This window comes from Archocentrus centrarchus, unplaced genomic scaffold (assembly GCF_007364275.1).
Source record: "Archocentrus centrarchus isolate MPI-CPG fArcCen1 unplaced genomic scaffold, fArcCen1 scaffold_32_ctg1, whole genome shotgun sequence".
In the NCBI taxonomy this organism is placed as follows: Eukaryota; Metazoa; Chordata; class Actinopteri; order Cichliformes; family Cichlidae; genus Archocentrus; species Archocentrus centrarchus.
In genome coordinates this window covers 2,824,626-2,842,445 of record NW_022060260.1, presented here as the reverse complement: position 1 = coordinate 2,842,445, position 17,820 = coordinate 2,824,626, and the positions used below count along the sequence as shown (strand labels likewise).

General features: G+C 43.0%; 1 protein-coding gene across 1 annotated transcript; it reads left to right on the top strand.

The window, feature by feature from the left end:
* Nucleotides 1-228: 228 nt before the first annotated feature.
* LOC115776421 (interleukin-17C-like) lies at nucleotides 229-17,355 on the top strand. Its single transcript, XM_030724088.1, has 3 exons — nucleotides 229-252; nucleotides 337-563; nucleotides 17,078-17,355. The coding sequence occupies exons 1-3, from the start codon at nucleotides 229-231 to the stop codon at nucleotides 17,313-17,315; spliced, it is 489 nt and encodes a 162-aa protein (XP_030579948.1). The 3' UTR covers nucleotides 17,316-17,355.
* Nucleotides 17,356-17,820: the final 465 nt, after the last annotated feature.

Genomic DNA, 17,820 nt, shown 5'->3' with positions numbered 1-17,820 from the left:
CATTCTCCAGCCTCTGAAACCAGATTATTATTTTTCATATTCACAGTAACAATGTTGGCGTCTGCTTCAGAAACACACGCAGAGGGGCGGGCCCGCGCGTGGACTGTTTCTGATGAGGAAATGTTGTTTTGGAGGAGTTTCTCGTGGCAACGCCAGCTTCCTCCAGCACTTTGAGTATTTAAAGCGGCTCCGATGGAGCGGCCGCAAGTCTCACCGTCCGAGGTCACGATGATCGGGAGCGTCCAGCACATGGTAACTCCTGCCGGCAGTACACGGGGCGCTCCGGGCTCGGGGCGGCTCTCTCTGACTCTCACGCGTGTTTCTGCCACTTTGCAGATCTCCCTGCTGATCCTGCACGAGCTCCGCGCCGCCGCCGTTGGCTCCACATGTCTCACCGCCGACCAGGTGAAGGCGCGCGAGGACAGGTTTGAACCCTACCTGAAGAAGCTCGACCATCAGCGGCACGTCCGCGAGCAGCAGCAACAACACCTGGCCACGTGCGGACAGGCAGCCCGGGAAATGCACGCGCTGAGCGGCCGCGCGCTGTCCCCGTGGATGTACTAGTAAGTATGGAGCCCGCAGAGGGACAAAAATGCTCATTTTCTCACACAAACAGCTCCTGTGCATCAATATCAGCATTTAAAGCACGTTTTAGTCTCAGCTTTTACACGTTTAACTTAACTTTTCTTTTCCACTTGGCTTCACCGTGCATATTATTGTTTATTGAAGCTATTTTAAATGAATTGAGAGCAAAAAAGCATTTATTTAGCCCATATTTGGAAAATCCCTGTGTAACAGCATTTGAAACGATGATGTAGTATAATAATAATAATAATGGCTCTCTCTCTGCATCAGTTTATTATTTTTTTTCTGTATTTACGAAACCCAAAGGGATCTTTTTGAACATGTCAAGTGCAGCCTGAGTGCTTAATGAATTACACAGTTGCAGTAACACAATTTTAAAAGCAGAAGCTATTCCATTTTAAAAGAGTAAAAAAACAAAACAAAACAAAACAAAATACAACTTAGAAATGTTAAATAATGCGTCTGAAACAGGTTTTATTCTAATTTTTAAAAATGAACTATAAACGAAAATAGTTGTGACGTAAAAAGCGCACTGATTGTTCTTTACTCCATGATAATGTGAAGTGTGACATGAAGGTGATGCTGAGGGTGAGGTCCGTCCACAGGCACCACGGGGGGGGGGCTGAACGTTGACATCAGAGGTAAACCATCAGTCTCTTTTCCTCACTTGCGATGCGGGTAAAAGAGCGGATTGGTGGGACAGATACGGGAGAAGATGAAGAGGGAGACCTGCGCAGGTGAGCTGACAGTGCATCACTGCATCACACAGCAGGAAACGCTGCGCAGCAAAGTCCTGAAGACAGAACACGAGCATCATAACACAGACAGGGACCTTTATAAGAGGTTTAAATCACAGCAGTTTCAGTCTTTTCTGGAGTATAGCTTCTGAATTTGGTGACGTGCCTTATTACACAGGTGCGATTATCTGCCTGAGGAAATCTGTCAATTCATAGAAAGAGAAGGAAACAGCACCAAACAATCGCACAAACCAAACCACAATAGAGTGATTACCACCAGATTGTGGTTACAGTGGAAAAACTTGTCAGCGATGATCCACTCGTGTTAAATCATGCCTGAAATTTTCATTTGATCTTCCTTTTTCTTCTTACTTCTCCTCATTCGTGCTGGTTGTCATTTCAATTTCTGTAGCTGCGAAATCAAGTGCGCGCATGACCTTAGGGACATCAAACGTGCACATTGTGAACTTTCTGTGCTCTGTGGTAGATTGTAAATTTTAGTGAAATAATACAGGCGCAAGCAGCGCTAAAAGCAGCGATCTAGCCGGTGCGGAGTCCGCGGGGCGGGCTCCTGTTTGCTAAATGCAGAGACAGCAGAGCTCCGAAAGTGAAATCCTCAGCCCAACTAGAGGGCGTCTCAGCCCGGCGCGGCGTCTCAGCCCGGCGCGGCGTCTCAGCCCGGCGCGGCGTCTCAGCCCGGCGCGGCGTCTCAGCCCAGTGCGGCGTCTAAGCCCGGCGCGGCGCCTTGCGATCACCCGCTTGGCTAGAACACTGCATGTGCGCACACACACACACACACACACACACACACACACACACACACACACACACACACACACACACACACACACGCACCATTCGCATCCTCTAAACATTTACTGTGTTCATGTGTGCAGATCACTTATGGATTTATAAAATACAAGACTTCTATGACATAACTTGCCGACTGTCTTTAAACGGGGACAGGAGGAGAGGAGGTGAAGGAGCGCAGGGGCGCCTAATCAGCGCCGCGCCTCTGTTATTGATCATGTCATATGCACAGCTGTTAAATACAGAAAATGCAACTAGAGAAATATTTTCCCACATCGTTTTGGTGTCCCCCTCTTGTGCGGCGCCCCTATGCATTGCATATAATGCATACCCCCTTTTTGCGCCACTGGGACACAAAGAGCAGTAAAATTAGGTGAGAGTAAAGAGTAATATCACAAACTAACCACCTCCTATTGCCAGTTTTAAGTTTTTATATAAATAAATAAAATTTCATAAATATGTAACGATGCATACATGTGAGTAATTTCAAACTGAATTTCTGTTATTACTGAGGCCCCCCTGCAGTACCTTCAGCCCACTAGAGGGGTGCAGCCCACACTTTGGGAACCACTGTTCTACATGCACAGTATAGTATAGTGATCATCATGAATCTCTGGAGTTTTTCATTTTTATTCTTGGAATCATACTCCTCGTCTCTCTACAGATGTGCTGTTGAGATAGTTAAATCCCACCCCTGGGCTGCATCACCCTACAAATATGATGACTCCATCCTAAAGCACTCCTCCTGTTGCCTCCAACTCACATGAGCCCAGTGATGCAGCATCAGGAATAAAGGCTTCACCAGCAGATCCTGCTGACTGGCCATCTAGATATGAAGGTATGAAGAGAGTTCTCAGTCCCTAAACAAAAGGATGGATGAAGCTGTCAGCAATTAACAATCTTAGTTACTCGAGAAAAATCAGAAACAGCTGGCTTATGTATTGTAAAAAAAAAAGATGATAGCTTGCACTGCTTCTGCTGCAAAATGTTTTCCAAGAGAGATTACAAACTGAACAGGGAAGGACTAAAGGACTGGAATAATGCTAACCACCTTCTCGAGGCCCATGAGGATAGCCAGGAGCATAATGCTTGTAAGGCAACATGGAAGGACCTGGAGGTCCATTATGTGAAAGGTTTCACAACTGATAAATAAGAGACGGAGCTCACTGAGGCTAAGAGAAAATTATTCTTTGCCAATTGGCGGCAGTTATTCCATCCTTAACTGAAAGAAACATGGCTTTAGGCGGGGTCCACAGACACACTGAATGAACCAGATAGCAGCAGTTTTCTAAATGACTGATCCAGAAAGTGGAGCTTGGCAGTCACAAACATTATGTGGGCAAAACAATTCAAAATAAACTGAAAGACTCCCTTCAGTTAAAAAATAATGCAAAGCATTGTGAAAGAGCTCAAAACATTGAAGTATTTCTCCATCATTTTAGACTGTGCCCCTGATCTGAGTCCTGAGGAACGGCTCTCTGTCATATTCAGGATAGTGCCACAAGAAGATGCACCACAAGCTAAAGAGCTTTTCTTGTTGCAGTTCCTGCTGCTCCAGGCTGCATGCCAAAGTATCCTTGGGCAAGATACTAAACCCCAAGTTGCTCTCCGATGCAACCGTTGGAGTGTGAATGTGTGTGACTGTTAGATAGAAAGCACTTCCATCCATCCATTCTCTTCCGCTTATCTGGGGCCGGGTCGTGGGGGCAGGAGCCTAAGCAGAGAAGCCCATGCTTCCCTCTCCCCAGCCACCTCCTCCAGCTCATCCGGAGGGACCCCAAGGCGTTCCCAGGCCAGCCGAGAGATATAATCTCTCCAGCGTGTCCTGGGTCTACCACGGGGCCTCCTCCCGGTGGGACATGCCCGGAACATCTCACCCAAGAGGCGGCCAGGAGGCATCCTAATCAGTCCGCATCACTGCAGAAGCAGCCCCGATCCGTCTGTCGATCTCCCGCTCCCTTCTCCCGTCACTTGTGAATAAGACCCCGAGATACTTGAACTCCTCCACTTGAGGCAAGAACTCGTTCCTGAGCCTGAGAGGGCACTCAACCCTTTTCCAGCTGAGGACCATGGCCTCAGACTTAGAGGTGCTGATTCTCATGCCGGCCGCTTCACACTCGGCTGCGAACCGTTCCACTGTGAGCTGGAGGCCACCCCCTGATGAAGCCAGCAGGACCGCATCATCTGCAAAGAGCAGAGATGAGACTCTGAGGCCACCAAGGAAGAAGCCTTCCACCACTTGGCTACGCCTAGAAATTCTGTCCATAAAAATTATGAACAGAATTGGTGACAAAGGGCAGCCCTGACAGAGTCCAACACCCACAGGAAACAAATCCGACTTATTACCGGCTATACGGATCGAGCTCTCACTGCGGTTGTACAGACAAGAAACCTGGTTAGATAGAAAGCACTTTGAAATAAAAACAGTGCTTGTATGAATGTGTGTGTGAATGGGTGCATGAGGCATGTTGTATAAAGTGCTTTGAGTGCTCAAAGTAGAAAAGCGCTACATAAGAACCAGTCCATTTAATTCTGGTGATAGCTGATGCTGTAAAAAAACTCACCAGATGCCTTTGGCTACTTTGGGTATTTAATAAATTAATTTAAGCTCCTCTTTTCTGAGGAAACAACTGCAGACCCTGTAGTGAGAGCTGAAGCCCCCAATCCTATCACTTTTGCATTGCATTGCATACAGACATAAGACATTCTCAGCACAGAATTTCTTTTAAATTTTTATTTGAAAAAAATGTGGAAGAAACTTAAATAATTACTATAAACATAAAAACAAACTGTAATACTGGGTAAGCTAAAAGTATAACACACAAATAAGAAAATAAATAATGTAGAAATAAATACAAAAAATAAATAAAATAAAAATATTACTGTAAACAAACATATCAAGACAAAAATAAAGTATAAGTATAAAATACAATTAAAAAATGAATACTGTAGAAATAAAAAATAAAAATAAGGCATTTCTAAACTGCACCAATACAACACCATTTGAGAAATTATGTGTACAATGGCACTTTGATAAAGACATAAATCTCACTGCACAACTGGAGGAAGGTCTGAACTTTTTTTAAAGGACAATTTATAGTATTTCACATTTTGGGGAACAAGATGAATTGCACAAATGTTGTGTAAAGTCCAGTCCTTCATTAAATAAGACTACTAATTACACTATTACTTTTCAAACAAGAAATACAGATTAAACTGTACAGATAAACATTGTAGAAAACCTATTTGCTGGTACTGTACTTTGAACAAGATATAGTTTAATGTGCACATCAACTGTCACCTAAATGTTGACCCTCCTTGCCTTCCTTGATGCAAAGTCATCAATAATATCATCATGGGAAATCTGCTCAGCAACTGCATGGTTGATACTGATGACTGCCAGGCCACTGAGGCGTTCCTGAGACATAGTTGACCTCAGATATGTTTTTATCATTTTCAACTTTGAAAAGCTTCTCTCTGCTCCAGCTACCGTGACAGGAAGAGTAACTGCAATTCTAAGAGCAGTCCACAAATTTGGATAGATTTCTGAGAGGTCACTCTCATGGACAAAGTTTAGCAGCTCAAGAGCAGTCATAGACTTTGATGGCAAATCAGGCAAGTTCCCGAGCTCCCATACAAGTTCTCTGCCATCCAAGTCTGAGTTCCCCTTAAAGTGCAGCGTTGTACTAAGGCCATTGCATTGTTCTGTGAGGTCTTCGTCTGAAAGATTTGGAAAATTTGTGAGCACCCCAAAATTCTCTCCCACATTTTGCAATGTGGCAAATCTTTCCTGAATGGCAGACACTGCAGCATCAACAACATTAACAAAGATCACCTCCAGCTTCTTTAGAGCATCACTAAAAGGCTCATCAAAAGATTCATAAGAGAAGTGGCACTTTGTGGATCTCAGCCTCTTCTGTTGGAGAACAGCTGCTACATTCATGTTCTCACAAATGTCCTTGGCTGACACTTGTGCAGATGCAAACCCTGTTGCCCTGTAGTTATGCAGAGCTCGTTCTGTCTTTTTGAGGAGACTGACTGCTACATCAAGATGCATGTCAGGAGACTGCATCAGCTTGCTTACGTGTTTGATCTGACTGAGGATGTCATACCACACCACTGAACAAATACTAAAACGGTATGATCCTACCTCCTCAGATAAAGTCTGGGCCTCAATCTTTATGGCAGAGTCATTGGTGTTGTCCCTGACTTCAATCAAGGCCTCTCTCTCTGCACCAGCTTGAAACCTCAGGGGCTCGACACAGTTGATTTTACGCTCCCACCTTGTTTCTGTCCACATCTTCAAAGTAATGCTCACATGTTTTTGCAGTATGGCCCATCTCTGTGTGGAGGCTGAAAACAATGTGTAAAGCTTTTGCAAAATCCCAAAAGTAGCTTGTGGCATCAGTGGATCCTTTTGCAGCATCTGCCACAACCAGATTTAGTGTATGAGCTCCACAAGGAACAAAAAGAGCTCTGGGGTTGACCTGAAGAAGCCTAGCTTGAACTCCCTTATTTTTTCCTCTCATGTTGGCCCCATTGTCATATGACTGACCTCTGCAGTCCTCAAAGGAAATTTTAAGCTCTTCTAGTTTTTTCAGAACCAAGGAAGCCAAATGCTCCCCTGTGGATTTTTCTGCCTCCAAAAACCCCATGAAATGCTCCTTTATTTGGGGCTTCTCCTTCAGTGAAATAATTCTAATCACAACAGACAACTGTTCAATGTGGCTGATATCTGGAGTGCAATCAAGAATTATAGAAAAAAACTTTGCCTGTTTAATGTCACTAACAATTGTTGAAATTGTTTTGCTGCTTAACAAACCAATCAGTTCATTTTGTATGTGGTGACCGAGGTAGCTGTGGTGATTGCAGGTCCCTTTCTCAACACGGTTCAGGTGTTCTTTCATTATAGGGTCAAATTTTGCCATCAGTTCAACCTCTTTCAGAAAATTGTCATTTGATGGTGAAAACAATGCTTCTGTGTGTCCCCTAAGTGCCAAATATCTAACTGCTAGAGACTGTATTATAGCAGTGAGACGTATCAGCACAGCTCTCCATCTCAGTCTCTCAGCCTCACGAAGTGCCATCTCCTTTTTATCAATTGTTGCCTCTTTTTTCATCCTCACTGCCAACTCCTTCCATGCTTTCAATGAATTTTGGTGTTCTGGGCTGTATTCATGTGAGGTGAGCAGAGAACTGGCATGTTTCCAGTCTGTGAGACCTGAATTTGTTAGACTTGTATTCCTTTTAGAAAACAACTTGCAACAGAAGCAGAAAAGGCTGTTGTTTTTTTCTGAACCAGCTTCTAAGCATCTTTTCACCACTTACTAATGTCTTCCAAAAATACTGGTGGTGAAAACTTCTTCCATCATCCTCGTTCTTTGGAAAAACAAAGTCAGCTGTTACTTGACTTGGTCCTCTGCAAACCAACAGTGTGCGAATTTTCTCAGTCAGAACTGAAGGCCAGTCAGCAGGATCAGTAGGAAGGTGCTCATCAGCAGCAGGACTTGGTGGGAATTATGCTCCAGGCATTTCTATAATGGCAAAACATTTGTGTCAGTATCCACACACACATTGTTTAGAATTTATAGTGGTGGAAAATAAAATGTAATTAAAAAAACTTTTCAAAATGGACCTCCTCCTCCACACACACTAACACCCACCTGAAGATTCCTGGTAGGATGTAGATGTAAATGGGTCTTCATCCTGACGATCAAACAACATATGTGGAGACACATTTGTGGGGAAGGAGGAGGATGGTTCCAAGGTCCTCCAAGTCCACTGCTGAAGATAGCTGAAGAAGTGGATGGCTCTTCATCCTGGCCTGTGGCAGTGGGTGCTCCAAAATATTTCAGAAGTGCCCCTGCATCAAAATACCAAACATATTTGGTATTTTGATGGGAGGCAGAGCCTTCAGCTTTCAGGCCCCTCTACTGTGGAACCAGCTCCCAGCTTGGATTCAGGAGACAGACACCCTCTCTATTTTTAAGATTAGGATGACTGTTGGGTTTTCTCTGTAATTATTGTAGGGTCTTTACCTTACAATATTAAGTGCTTTGAGGCGACTGTTGTGAGTTGGCGCTGTATAAATAAAATTGAACTGAATAATTGAATTGAAAAGGCTGAAACAGTAATGCATCCTTAAAGATAATCAACTTTAACCCTCCAGCATTAATAATGGTTAAGTTCAGGGGACAATGAAATGGTATGAAGGGGGCCCAAAATCAAATCTTGCTTAGGGCCCCTCCAAGGCTTGGGCCGGCTCTGCTGTAGGTGAAGACAGCAGCAGCGGACAGGGAGAGGAGCAGCCAGAGATGCAGGCTTTGGAAAGGGAAACGAGGGACAGAGTGAGCGGGAATATGTAGTACGTAAGCAGGTAGTAATGTTAGGATAATACAGGGACTTTGAGGTGATGGAGATAATGTTAGCTTTATTACATGAGAATGATGAGCAATGGCGATTGATTAGTATCAATAATTATTGGTATTTGCATACTTCCAAACATCTGGCAGCCACGGCACTTTAATCTGATAAAATAGCAAACGGTCAAGGCCGAGAAGTGTCGGATGAGTAGCAAGTGTCCATTTTAGGCTGCATCGCAGTATTTTAGATATTTAGGTTAAAGGTGTATTGAAAGGCTACACAGTAGTTTGAATTTGTAGCCTCTATGCTGTGGTTAAACATGAGTTAAAAATCACTCAACCAAATGAAATAACAGATTTTAAAACTGCTAAATGATACGTAAAAGCTTTTCAATTTAAGCATTACTAAAGTAAGTGTAAAAGATTTACACTACAGATTTGAAATACTAGCTATACCACACAACACGCTGGTGTGCTAAGAATGCTGTGTACACTAGGGGTTGCACGACTTAAGATGTCGAGTCAAGTCGACAGCGACTAGTCGCTATGACGTCATACGAACTCGAGACACAATGCTTTGCAGTAACTCACAGGCTTTATTACCCATATTCGCAGATAAAACATTTGTTGTGCGAAATTCTGTTCCCCTGTGAGAATCTGTTCCTCCTGTGTCGGCAGCGCGCAGCCACAGAGGCGGATCCGACAGTCTTCACGGCACTTCTGATCAATTTCTCGGTAAAAGTCTTTTACAGTGTTTATTCCTCTCATCAAGAACAACAACTCCTGTGAATATGAAAACATTTGCTCTTTATTTGCCAAAGTTACACGGGGGGAACCAAATATTTCAGCCATCCAAAATATTGAGTTCCCCCTCCATGACATGGGAACAAATTAATTTACCAGCTAGTCTTTTACAGTGTCATTTTACAGAGAAATCGATCAGAAGCGCCGTGAAGACAGTCCGAGCCGCCTCTCTGCCTGCAGTTCGTGCTCCTGACACAGGGGGAACAAATTTTCCCGGGGAAACAGAATTTCGCACCAGAACAGCTAAATACCTTCTGCTGAGTTTTGCCAAACCGGGAAATCTGTCCTGATTGGTGTACTGCTGATCTCCTGTCACTCTGGTAATGTGGCCCAAAAAGGTGCTCAAAATCCTTTCAAGTGACTGTGCATCACGGTCGCACTTTTGTTGTACTTCAGCACAGCTTTGCAGATTTGGCATGTAACAGTAGTTGAACCAGAAGAGTGATCTTTAGTAAAATACTTCCACACTGTTGATTTTCTAGCTGTTTGCGAAGACTCGGCCTGCTCCTCGTCCTCGCCTCCTATCTGTTTGGAATCCATTTTGTCGCCAGCAGTCACGTGACTGCGACTAGTCAACGTGAAATTTAAAAACTCACGAGATTTCCTAGAATTGACTACTCGACAAGTCGACTAGTTCATGCAACCCCTAATGTACACAGTGAAGATAGCGAAAATAAGTTTATGCAAACCTCCATCTAAATTTAGAATAACTTTCTCAGAATTCCATGAAACTTGGCAAACACTCAGAAGAGACCTTCCATCAGCTGTTGTAGGTTGAATAACCAAACTGACAGTTATAGTTTTCTAGTAGGATCGTTCACCGTCCTGACAAAGCAGCGCTGCAAATGTCCAGACCAAACACATGCGATTAAAAGCATCTGACTTAAAAAAGAAAAATCATCCTTGGAATGAGCCCTACCCAAAGAATTAATCAGAAATGCACTGTCCTGAAAAGTTTTGGTGTGGTATATATCCAGCCCTCCCGTCTCTGGACAGCTGCCAAGAACTGGCTAAACAACAACAGTTGGTTGTAAGCTAACATTATGCCAGCTAATGTTAGGCTTCAGTGTCCTAAAAATCACACTTTCCTTCTGACTAACAGTTTGAATACATTCTCACATCCTATGAGAGTTTATTTACTTAGTGTCATGGTCCTGGGTCCTTTGACCCAGCGTTCTAAGTTGTATTTGGTTTTGACCTGTCTCCTTGTGTCATTAGTGTTACGTTGTTCACCGGTGTTTCCCAGATGTTTCTGCTTCCCTCATCAGCCCTCGTGTATTTAAGTCCTTTGTTCAGAATAAAATAGAATAGAAATCCCTTTATTTGTCCCACAATGGGGAAATTTCAGTGCAGTAGCGGCAAGCTATTTTACAGAGACACAATAAGATACTATAAACACAATAAGAAAACACAATAAGAAAGTATGAAAAGAAAAATAAATAAGAAAATACAAATACAGAATATACAAATAAAAAACTGTATACACTATGTACAGTATAGACAGTATAGACAATATAGACAATGTGACCAATCTAATGTCAGCAGTGTAGATATGTACCGTATTTTTCGGACCATAAGGCGCACCACATTATAAGGCGCAATATCAATGAACGGGTCTATTTTCATACATAAGGCGCACCGGGTTATAAGGCACATAATAAAACATATGTAGAGCGAAACAAAAGCGTCAGGTAAGTCGAACTTTATTCAACTCATTCACAATAACTCAGAATATTGTTCAGTTGTAACAAATACAGAAAAATACTCACATTTTAAATCATTCATCTTCCACAAATCCATCAAATTCCTCATCTTCAGTGTCTGAGTTGGGCGATTTCGGCATCAAGCATGCCGGGTTCCCTCTCGTCATTATCTGAGTCAATCTCGTTATTACTGTTTTGTTTTGGTTGTGGCACACAGCAACCATTTAATTGTTAATAAAAGGGCAACTTTTGTTGGCAATCTCTCACCATCTCCTTCAGCGTCTTAACAGACGCTACAATATATTCTTTATTAATGAGGGTAAGAACATTTCTTCATTTTATATATAAGCCCTTCATAAATCCTGTGCACCAGTCTATTTATCGATATAAGCAAAGAAAAAATATTAAAAAAAAAAGGAAATCCCTTTTTGACACAACACCGGAAACCTGAAAACTCCGCTGTCACCGTGTTTTGTGTACATACAGCGCTCGTACTGCGTCCCTTCATATGCTGTGGCATCGCCCGGACCTCTCCTTGGCACTGAGGAGGACAGCACACACACCCCCGGACCTCGATTCGTCCTTAAGCTACTTCTAGCGATTTTTGAGACAGCCCACAGCGAGTTTTGTTACACAAAAGTTGGCAACAGTGCCGGCCACCGATTGCCAGATTTGGGCACAAATATACGGGCCAATATAGACAAAAACAGGCCAAATCCATCATAGTTTTCTGCGGTTTACTGCGTATGGTTTCCATTTTTGGAACAATGCTTCTTGTTGAATTTATCTCCGGTGGCTTTGGCTGCTTTCCACATCTGCTGCGCTGCACTCACAGCTTGTTCCTGTCTAATATCGTCAGTAGAGTCATTTTGTGAATCGATGGTCGCCTATTTTAATTCAGTGAGGCCTTTGAACTGATCTGCCAGACCGGAGGCCATATCACTGCAGACCACGCAATGGTGCAGTGGTGTGGATGCCTCGGATGGTCAGACGGCAGCGCTCAAATTACACAGACTGACCAACATTTTCTAACTATTTGAAAAGTGTACGCTGGGTGTTACCCCCCGCCGTATGCTTTGTACGCTCTGGAAAATGTCAACATTTGTGAAGCGTCCCTTACCAAAGTCGCACTAAAACATTTTGACAGATTTTTGAGCACAGTGTACCACATAAAATTGGTTCAAGATCAGTAAGCGCAACAAGAATTCATACATACGGCGCACTGTCAATTTTTGAGAAAATATAAGGATTTTAAGTGCGCCTTATAGTCTGAAAAATATGGTACATAGTAAACACTCTTATGTCTGGGAGCAGTGCTGGTTAAAAAGTCTCACTGCTGCAGGCAGGAAGGACCTGCGATAGCGCTCTCTCGAACATTTGGGGTGTAACAGTCTGTCACTGATGGAGCTTCTCAAGGCTGTCACAGTTCCATACATGGGGTAGGAGTCATTTGACAGCATAGAGCACAACCTTCTTGTCATCCACCTCCACAGTGTCCAGGGAGCAGCCCAGGACAGAACTGGCCTTCTTGATGAGCCTATCTAGTCTCTTCCTGTCAGCAGCAGTCATACTGCTCCCCCAACACACCACACTGTAAAAAAGGGCTGATGCCACCACAGAACCGTAAAAAGTTTTCAGGAGTGCCCCCTGCACTCCAAAGGACCTCAGTCTCCTGAGCTGGTAGAGTCTGCTCTGACCTTTCTTATAAAGTGCATTGGTGTTGTCTGACCAGTCCAGTTTATTGTTTAGATCAGGGGTCACCAACCTTTTTGAAACTGAGAGCTACTTCATGGGTACTGAGTCATACAAAGGGCACCAGTTTGACACGCTCTTCTGAAATAACAAATTTACTCAGTTTGCCTTTAGTTATACATTATCAATAATGATTAATGATACTCATCTATGAGAAGACACTGATCATGTTAATGGTTTCTCCCAATAATTAGCAATGAAAACAAGGTGGGAAACATATCAATATTCAGCACTTTATCTCTTTTAATCTCAGTAATTGTCACATTTTTAGATAATCACTTACATCACTACATTTCATAGGAAAAATGTCCAATTTTCACTAGCCATTCACAAACATTTTTTTAGCAAATCATGAACTATGTTGCACCATGTTTCAAAAAGTTATTATGTAATGTTAAAGAAAAATCAACTTACATATTTTTAAATAAATCTTGTCACATTTTGAACTCATGACCAAATCTGCTGCATTTTTAACAAAATTATAACTTATATGTCATGAACACACTTTTAAATTGAACACAATTCCTCAATATTTTAATTAAACTTTGCCATGACACTGCCATGTTGCCACTAACATCTGGCATTGGTTTCTTTATTAGTGAGAAGACTGGCATTGCATGCTGTTCACCAGTGCACTGTAATCTGGTGTGTAACTTGAAACTGCAACTGTGAGTGCATCTTTCAGATGTGCATCAGTGAGGCATGTTCTGTGTTTGTTCTTGATGAAGTTCATGTCAGAAAACGCTGATTCACAGAGATAGGTTGAACCAAACAGGCTGGCAACCTTCATAGCTGCTGTGCATACACCACTGTACTTCTCTGTGTCAACAAGGGACCAAAAGTTTGGTGCAGTCTGGTAAACTTTGAGGTGTAGGTCATTTTGCAATGTTATGATTTCCATCTCCACCTGTCCAGCATCCAAGTTGAATGTTGCACTTAGTTTCTCAGCAAAGTATGTTGTGTCCACATTCATGAAAGGATTGGAAATGAATGACACACATGGCTCAAGCTGATCAAGATCACAAAACCTATTCTCAAACTCTTGCCCAAGTCTGTTTATGACTTCACAGTACTTTTCTGCAACTTTGTCAAATGTGTCAGATGCAGAAGCATTGTTTTTCAGCACCAACTGCACAGAGGGAAAGTGCAGCACTTTTTTTCTCTGTAAATCCACAGAGAAAATGTTCATCTTGGCTTTAAATGCATTTAAAGCACTTATCATATCAACAACAGTTTTACCTTTGCCTTGCAGCTCGCAGTTCAAGACGTTTAGTTTCCCAGTAATGTCCGTCAAAAATGCAAGGTCAAGGGTCCACTCTGTGTCTTCTAGCAGTGAGACGTCTTCGCCTTTGGACTGCATGAACTCTTTGATTTCACCCAAAAGTGACAAAAAACGAAATAAAACTCGTCCTCTGCTGAGCCATCGGATTTCTGTGTGTAGCAGCAGTTCACCATATTCAGCTGACATCTCCTCCAATAGCACCTTGAAAATCCTGTGCTGTTTAGCTTTGGAGCGGATGTTGTTAATTATTTTTACAACGGGAGTCATCACGTGCTCAAAGCCGATCACTTTTGCACATAACGCCTGCTGGTGAATGACACAGTGATAATGCAGAAATGTTGGGAAGTCTGGGTCACCTTTACAGTGAGCGATGAAACCTGTATGTCGGCCGATCATAGCAGGAGCCCCGTCTGTTGTCACCGCCACCAGTTTTTCCAATGCTACCTTCTTCTGCACGAAAAACTCCTTCAGCGTGTTATAAATGTCAACTCCCCTCGTAGTTGTCTTTAAGGGCAGTAGTGTCAGGAGTTCTTCTCTTGTGGAGAAATCTTCAAACACCATCCGGATGAAGACCAATAGCTGCGCTGTACTGCTGCCGTCCACGGACTCGTCGCACTGGATGCTAAACCACCTGCACTTTGCCAGATCCCGGTCCAGCTGATCGGCCAGGTTACCAGACATAGCTGACACTCGTCTAGCCATCGTAGATGCCCCCAGTTGGACGTCGGAGAGAGTACAGATTAGATCGGTTCCATTTTTGTCGTCTTTAAGTACAGTGTTAGCTATTATCATCATTGCTTCTTTGACAACTGCTCCATCTGAAAATGCCTTCTTCTTCTTGATCAGAAAATGTGTAGCTCTGAACGAGGCTTCGGTTGCTTTTAGTGACTTTTTTCCCGCCCTCGTGAAAAAAGATTGTTGCTTACCCAAAGCTGCCTTTAGCTCACTGGCTTTTTCTGCACGTTGTGCGCTTCCCGGTGGGTAGTTAGCATGGTAATTTTTGTGACACGTAGTGAAATGTCTCTCAATATTGTGCCGCTTTGCCGTTGCTACGGTCGCCCCACAAATGAGACACACGCAGGTTTCTTTCACAACCGTAAAAAAGAACTCCTTCTCCCATTCCTCGTTAAAGTGATAAGTTTTCTTTCTTTTTTCAGCCATATTTTTGGGGAAAGAAACTGCACTCAGCGCCCATCTTCGCTGTGTCCGCTAGCCTACGTTCCATTAGCACTGGTTTTGTCATGCGCACAATACTGACCATTGAATTAGAACTAGAGTAAGTCAGAGTTCACCCTAACTTTTCTAAACGTCATGTATAATGAGGATATTTTTAAGATACTGTCATTTTTAAAGCTATATAAATGCAAGTGTGATTATAAAAAAGAATAGCAACAGAATAAAAATTTTTTAGACACAGCTCACTAGTGAGTTGTGCTATTTTTAGAACGGGCCTGCGGGCGACTCATGTGGTCCTTGCGGGCGACCAGGTGCCCGCGGGCACCGTGTTGGTGAGCCCTGGTTTAGATGAACACCCAGGTACTTATAGGATATGACCCTATCAATGTCCATACCTAGGATGTTCACCGGTGTGGGAGAAGTGCACTTGTGCCTGTTTGTTGTCGCGTCCTCGTCATTGTTGCATCAGTGTTCGTTGCTGTGTGTTTTTCTGAGCCTGTTCCTAAGTTTTTGCTGCTGGCTTTGTCCAGTTCAGCCCTCCCTGCAATAAAAGCTGAGATCCTGTGATAAGTCTGTCTCCAGTGTCTGCATCTTGGGGTCCTCACCTGTCTGCCCAGCACAAGCGGTTCATGACACTAAGGCTACGTTTACACTGCAGCCTGAAGTGACCCAAATCCGATTTTTTCGCCCTCATGCGACCTGTATCCGATCTTTTCATGCCAGTCTGAACAACACAGATCTGATTTTTTCAAATGCGACCCAGGCCACTTGGATATGTGGTCCTAAATCTGATACGTATCCGATCTTTTCAAATGCGACCTGAGTGTGTACGGCCAGGTCGCATTTATCCGACCTGCACGTCATTGATACTCGACAAACGTCACTATTCTGCATCCCGTTACGCGGACGCGGGAAGGAAAACATGAGTGACTTCCACAAACATTGAGCGCTCTCGCTACATGTGACGTTATCGCGTCCTCTACTACGCATGCGGGACACTTTCAGGTTCGTCTGCTGTTCACACACAGATCACATCCAAGTCACATATATTTGGAAATGTTAACGACCACACAAAAAAAAAAATCGTATTTCACAAAAAATCGGAATTGGGTCAGTTCAGGCTGCAGTGTGAACGTAGCCTAAGCCTCAGAGTCCAGCAGCACAACACTTAGCCATTTTTAAATACACAAAATCAAAGTGATATCTCAAAACCACATGAAACTTGACAACGATATATTCCGAGATCCACTGTCAAGTACATGACTATGTATGATCAACATAGGGGTGTTTTTTTTTTCATTTTATTTTAGCAGACAGCTCAGTTCGAATGCTTGTATAAAATGTAAGATGATACAAAGATAGTTGAAATTAATATAAATCACCTCTGTGGAAATAATACATAATCTAAGTAACCCAAAGGCCAGTAAAAAAAAAAGTGGTGTGCTTATCCTTTATGGTAAAAATTACTCAAGTGTAGTGATTTTTCTTTCCGTCACAGGAAAACTGGGGACTGTGTATAAAAGTGTCTGACACTCCTAATCAGTTAAGGCAGTAGTTTTGTTAAAGCCCCTGAATTAAAGATGAAGGTCTGCACTTCAGTCACATCCTGACTGATTTGAATTCCTCTGTGGTGGTGCACAGAGGCAACATTACAAGAACTACGACATCCTGCACCCAGCCACTGACAAAATAATAGAAACGCCTCCAGTATGATGGCAGTATGATTAGCCTCCACGACTCCCTGCCCGACTTCTGTTAACACAGCTCCCATTAACCAGATTTGAAGAGCCAAGTAAATGTTACGACTGCATACAGTCTGCCTCCTGCACTCGTTGATATCTTTTCTGCCTGACTGTCTCCCTCCAGTGTAGACCACGATGACAGCAGGTATCCACCTGACATCACCTTTGCCAAGTGCCTTTGTACGGGATGCATCATCAAAGGGAGTGAAGACCATAGCTACAACTCTGTGCTTCTCATGGCTCCGCAGCTGGTCCTGATAAAGACCAAGTGCAAGGACGGCACAAACACATACTGGGTCAAAAAGACGCGCATCGATGTCCCCGTGGGCTGCACCTGTGCAAGACCCATAAGTGGTAACTGATCTCAGAAACTGAGCATACACTCACACTGAAGCCCATTTTACAGCTTTGCTACAGCTTCAGTCACACTGTAAGAACATTTATCACAGTTTTCTGTCTGCATGTGAACATGTTTTCTGTAAGTCAGAACTTCTGTCAGATTTATGGAGGGAAGGTAGAGTTTCTGTCCTCGAGCTGTCAGTCCACACCAAAATATCTCACCAACTATCAGACAGATTACCATGAAATTTTCTCCAGGCCTGTTTTGGTCATTCCTCTGACAACCTCAGGTATTTTAAAGTTTTTAGTGAAATGTCTGTCTGCCTGTTCAGACATGATCAATTCTTTTAATACAAATTCTAGTAAAAAAACAAACAAAAAAACCTTTGATGATAGGAGAGGACATTAATAAGGTTAATCTAGTTATTTGATCAGGTAGATATACAGTGTCTTGCAAAAGTATTCATACCCCTTGAACTTTTCCATATTTTGTCACGTTACAGCCACAAACATAAATATATTTCACTG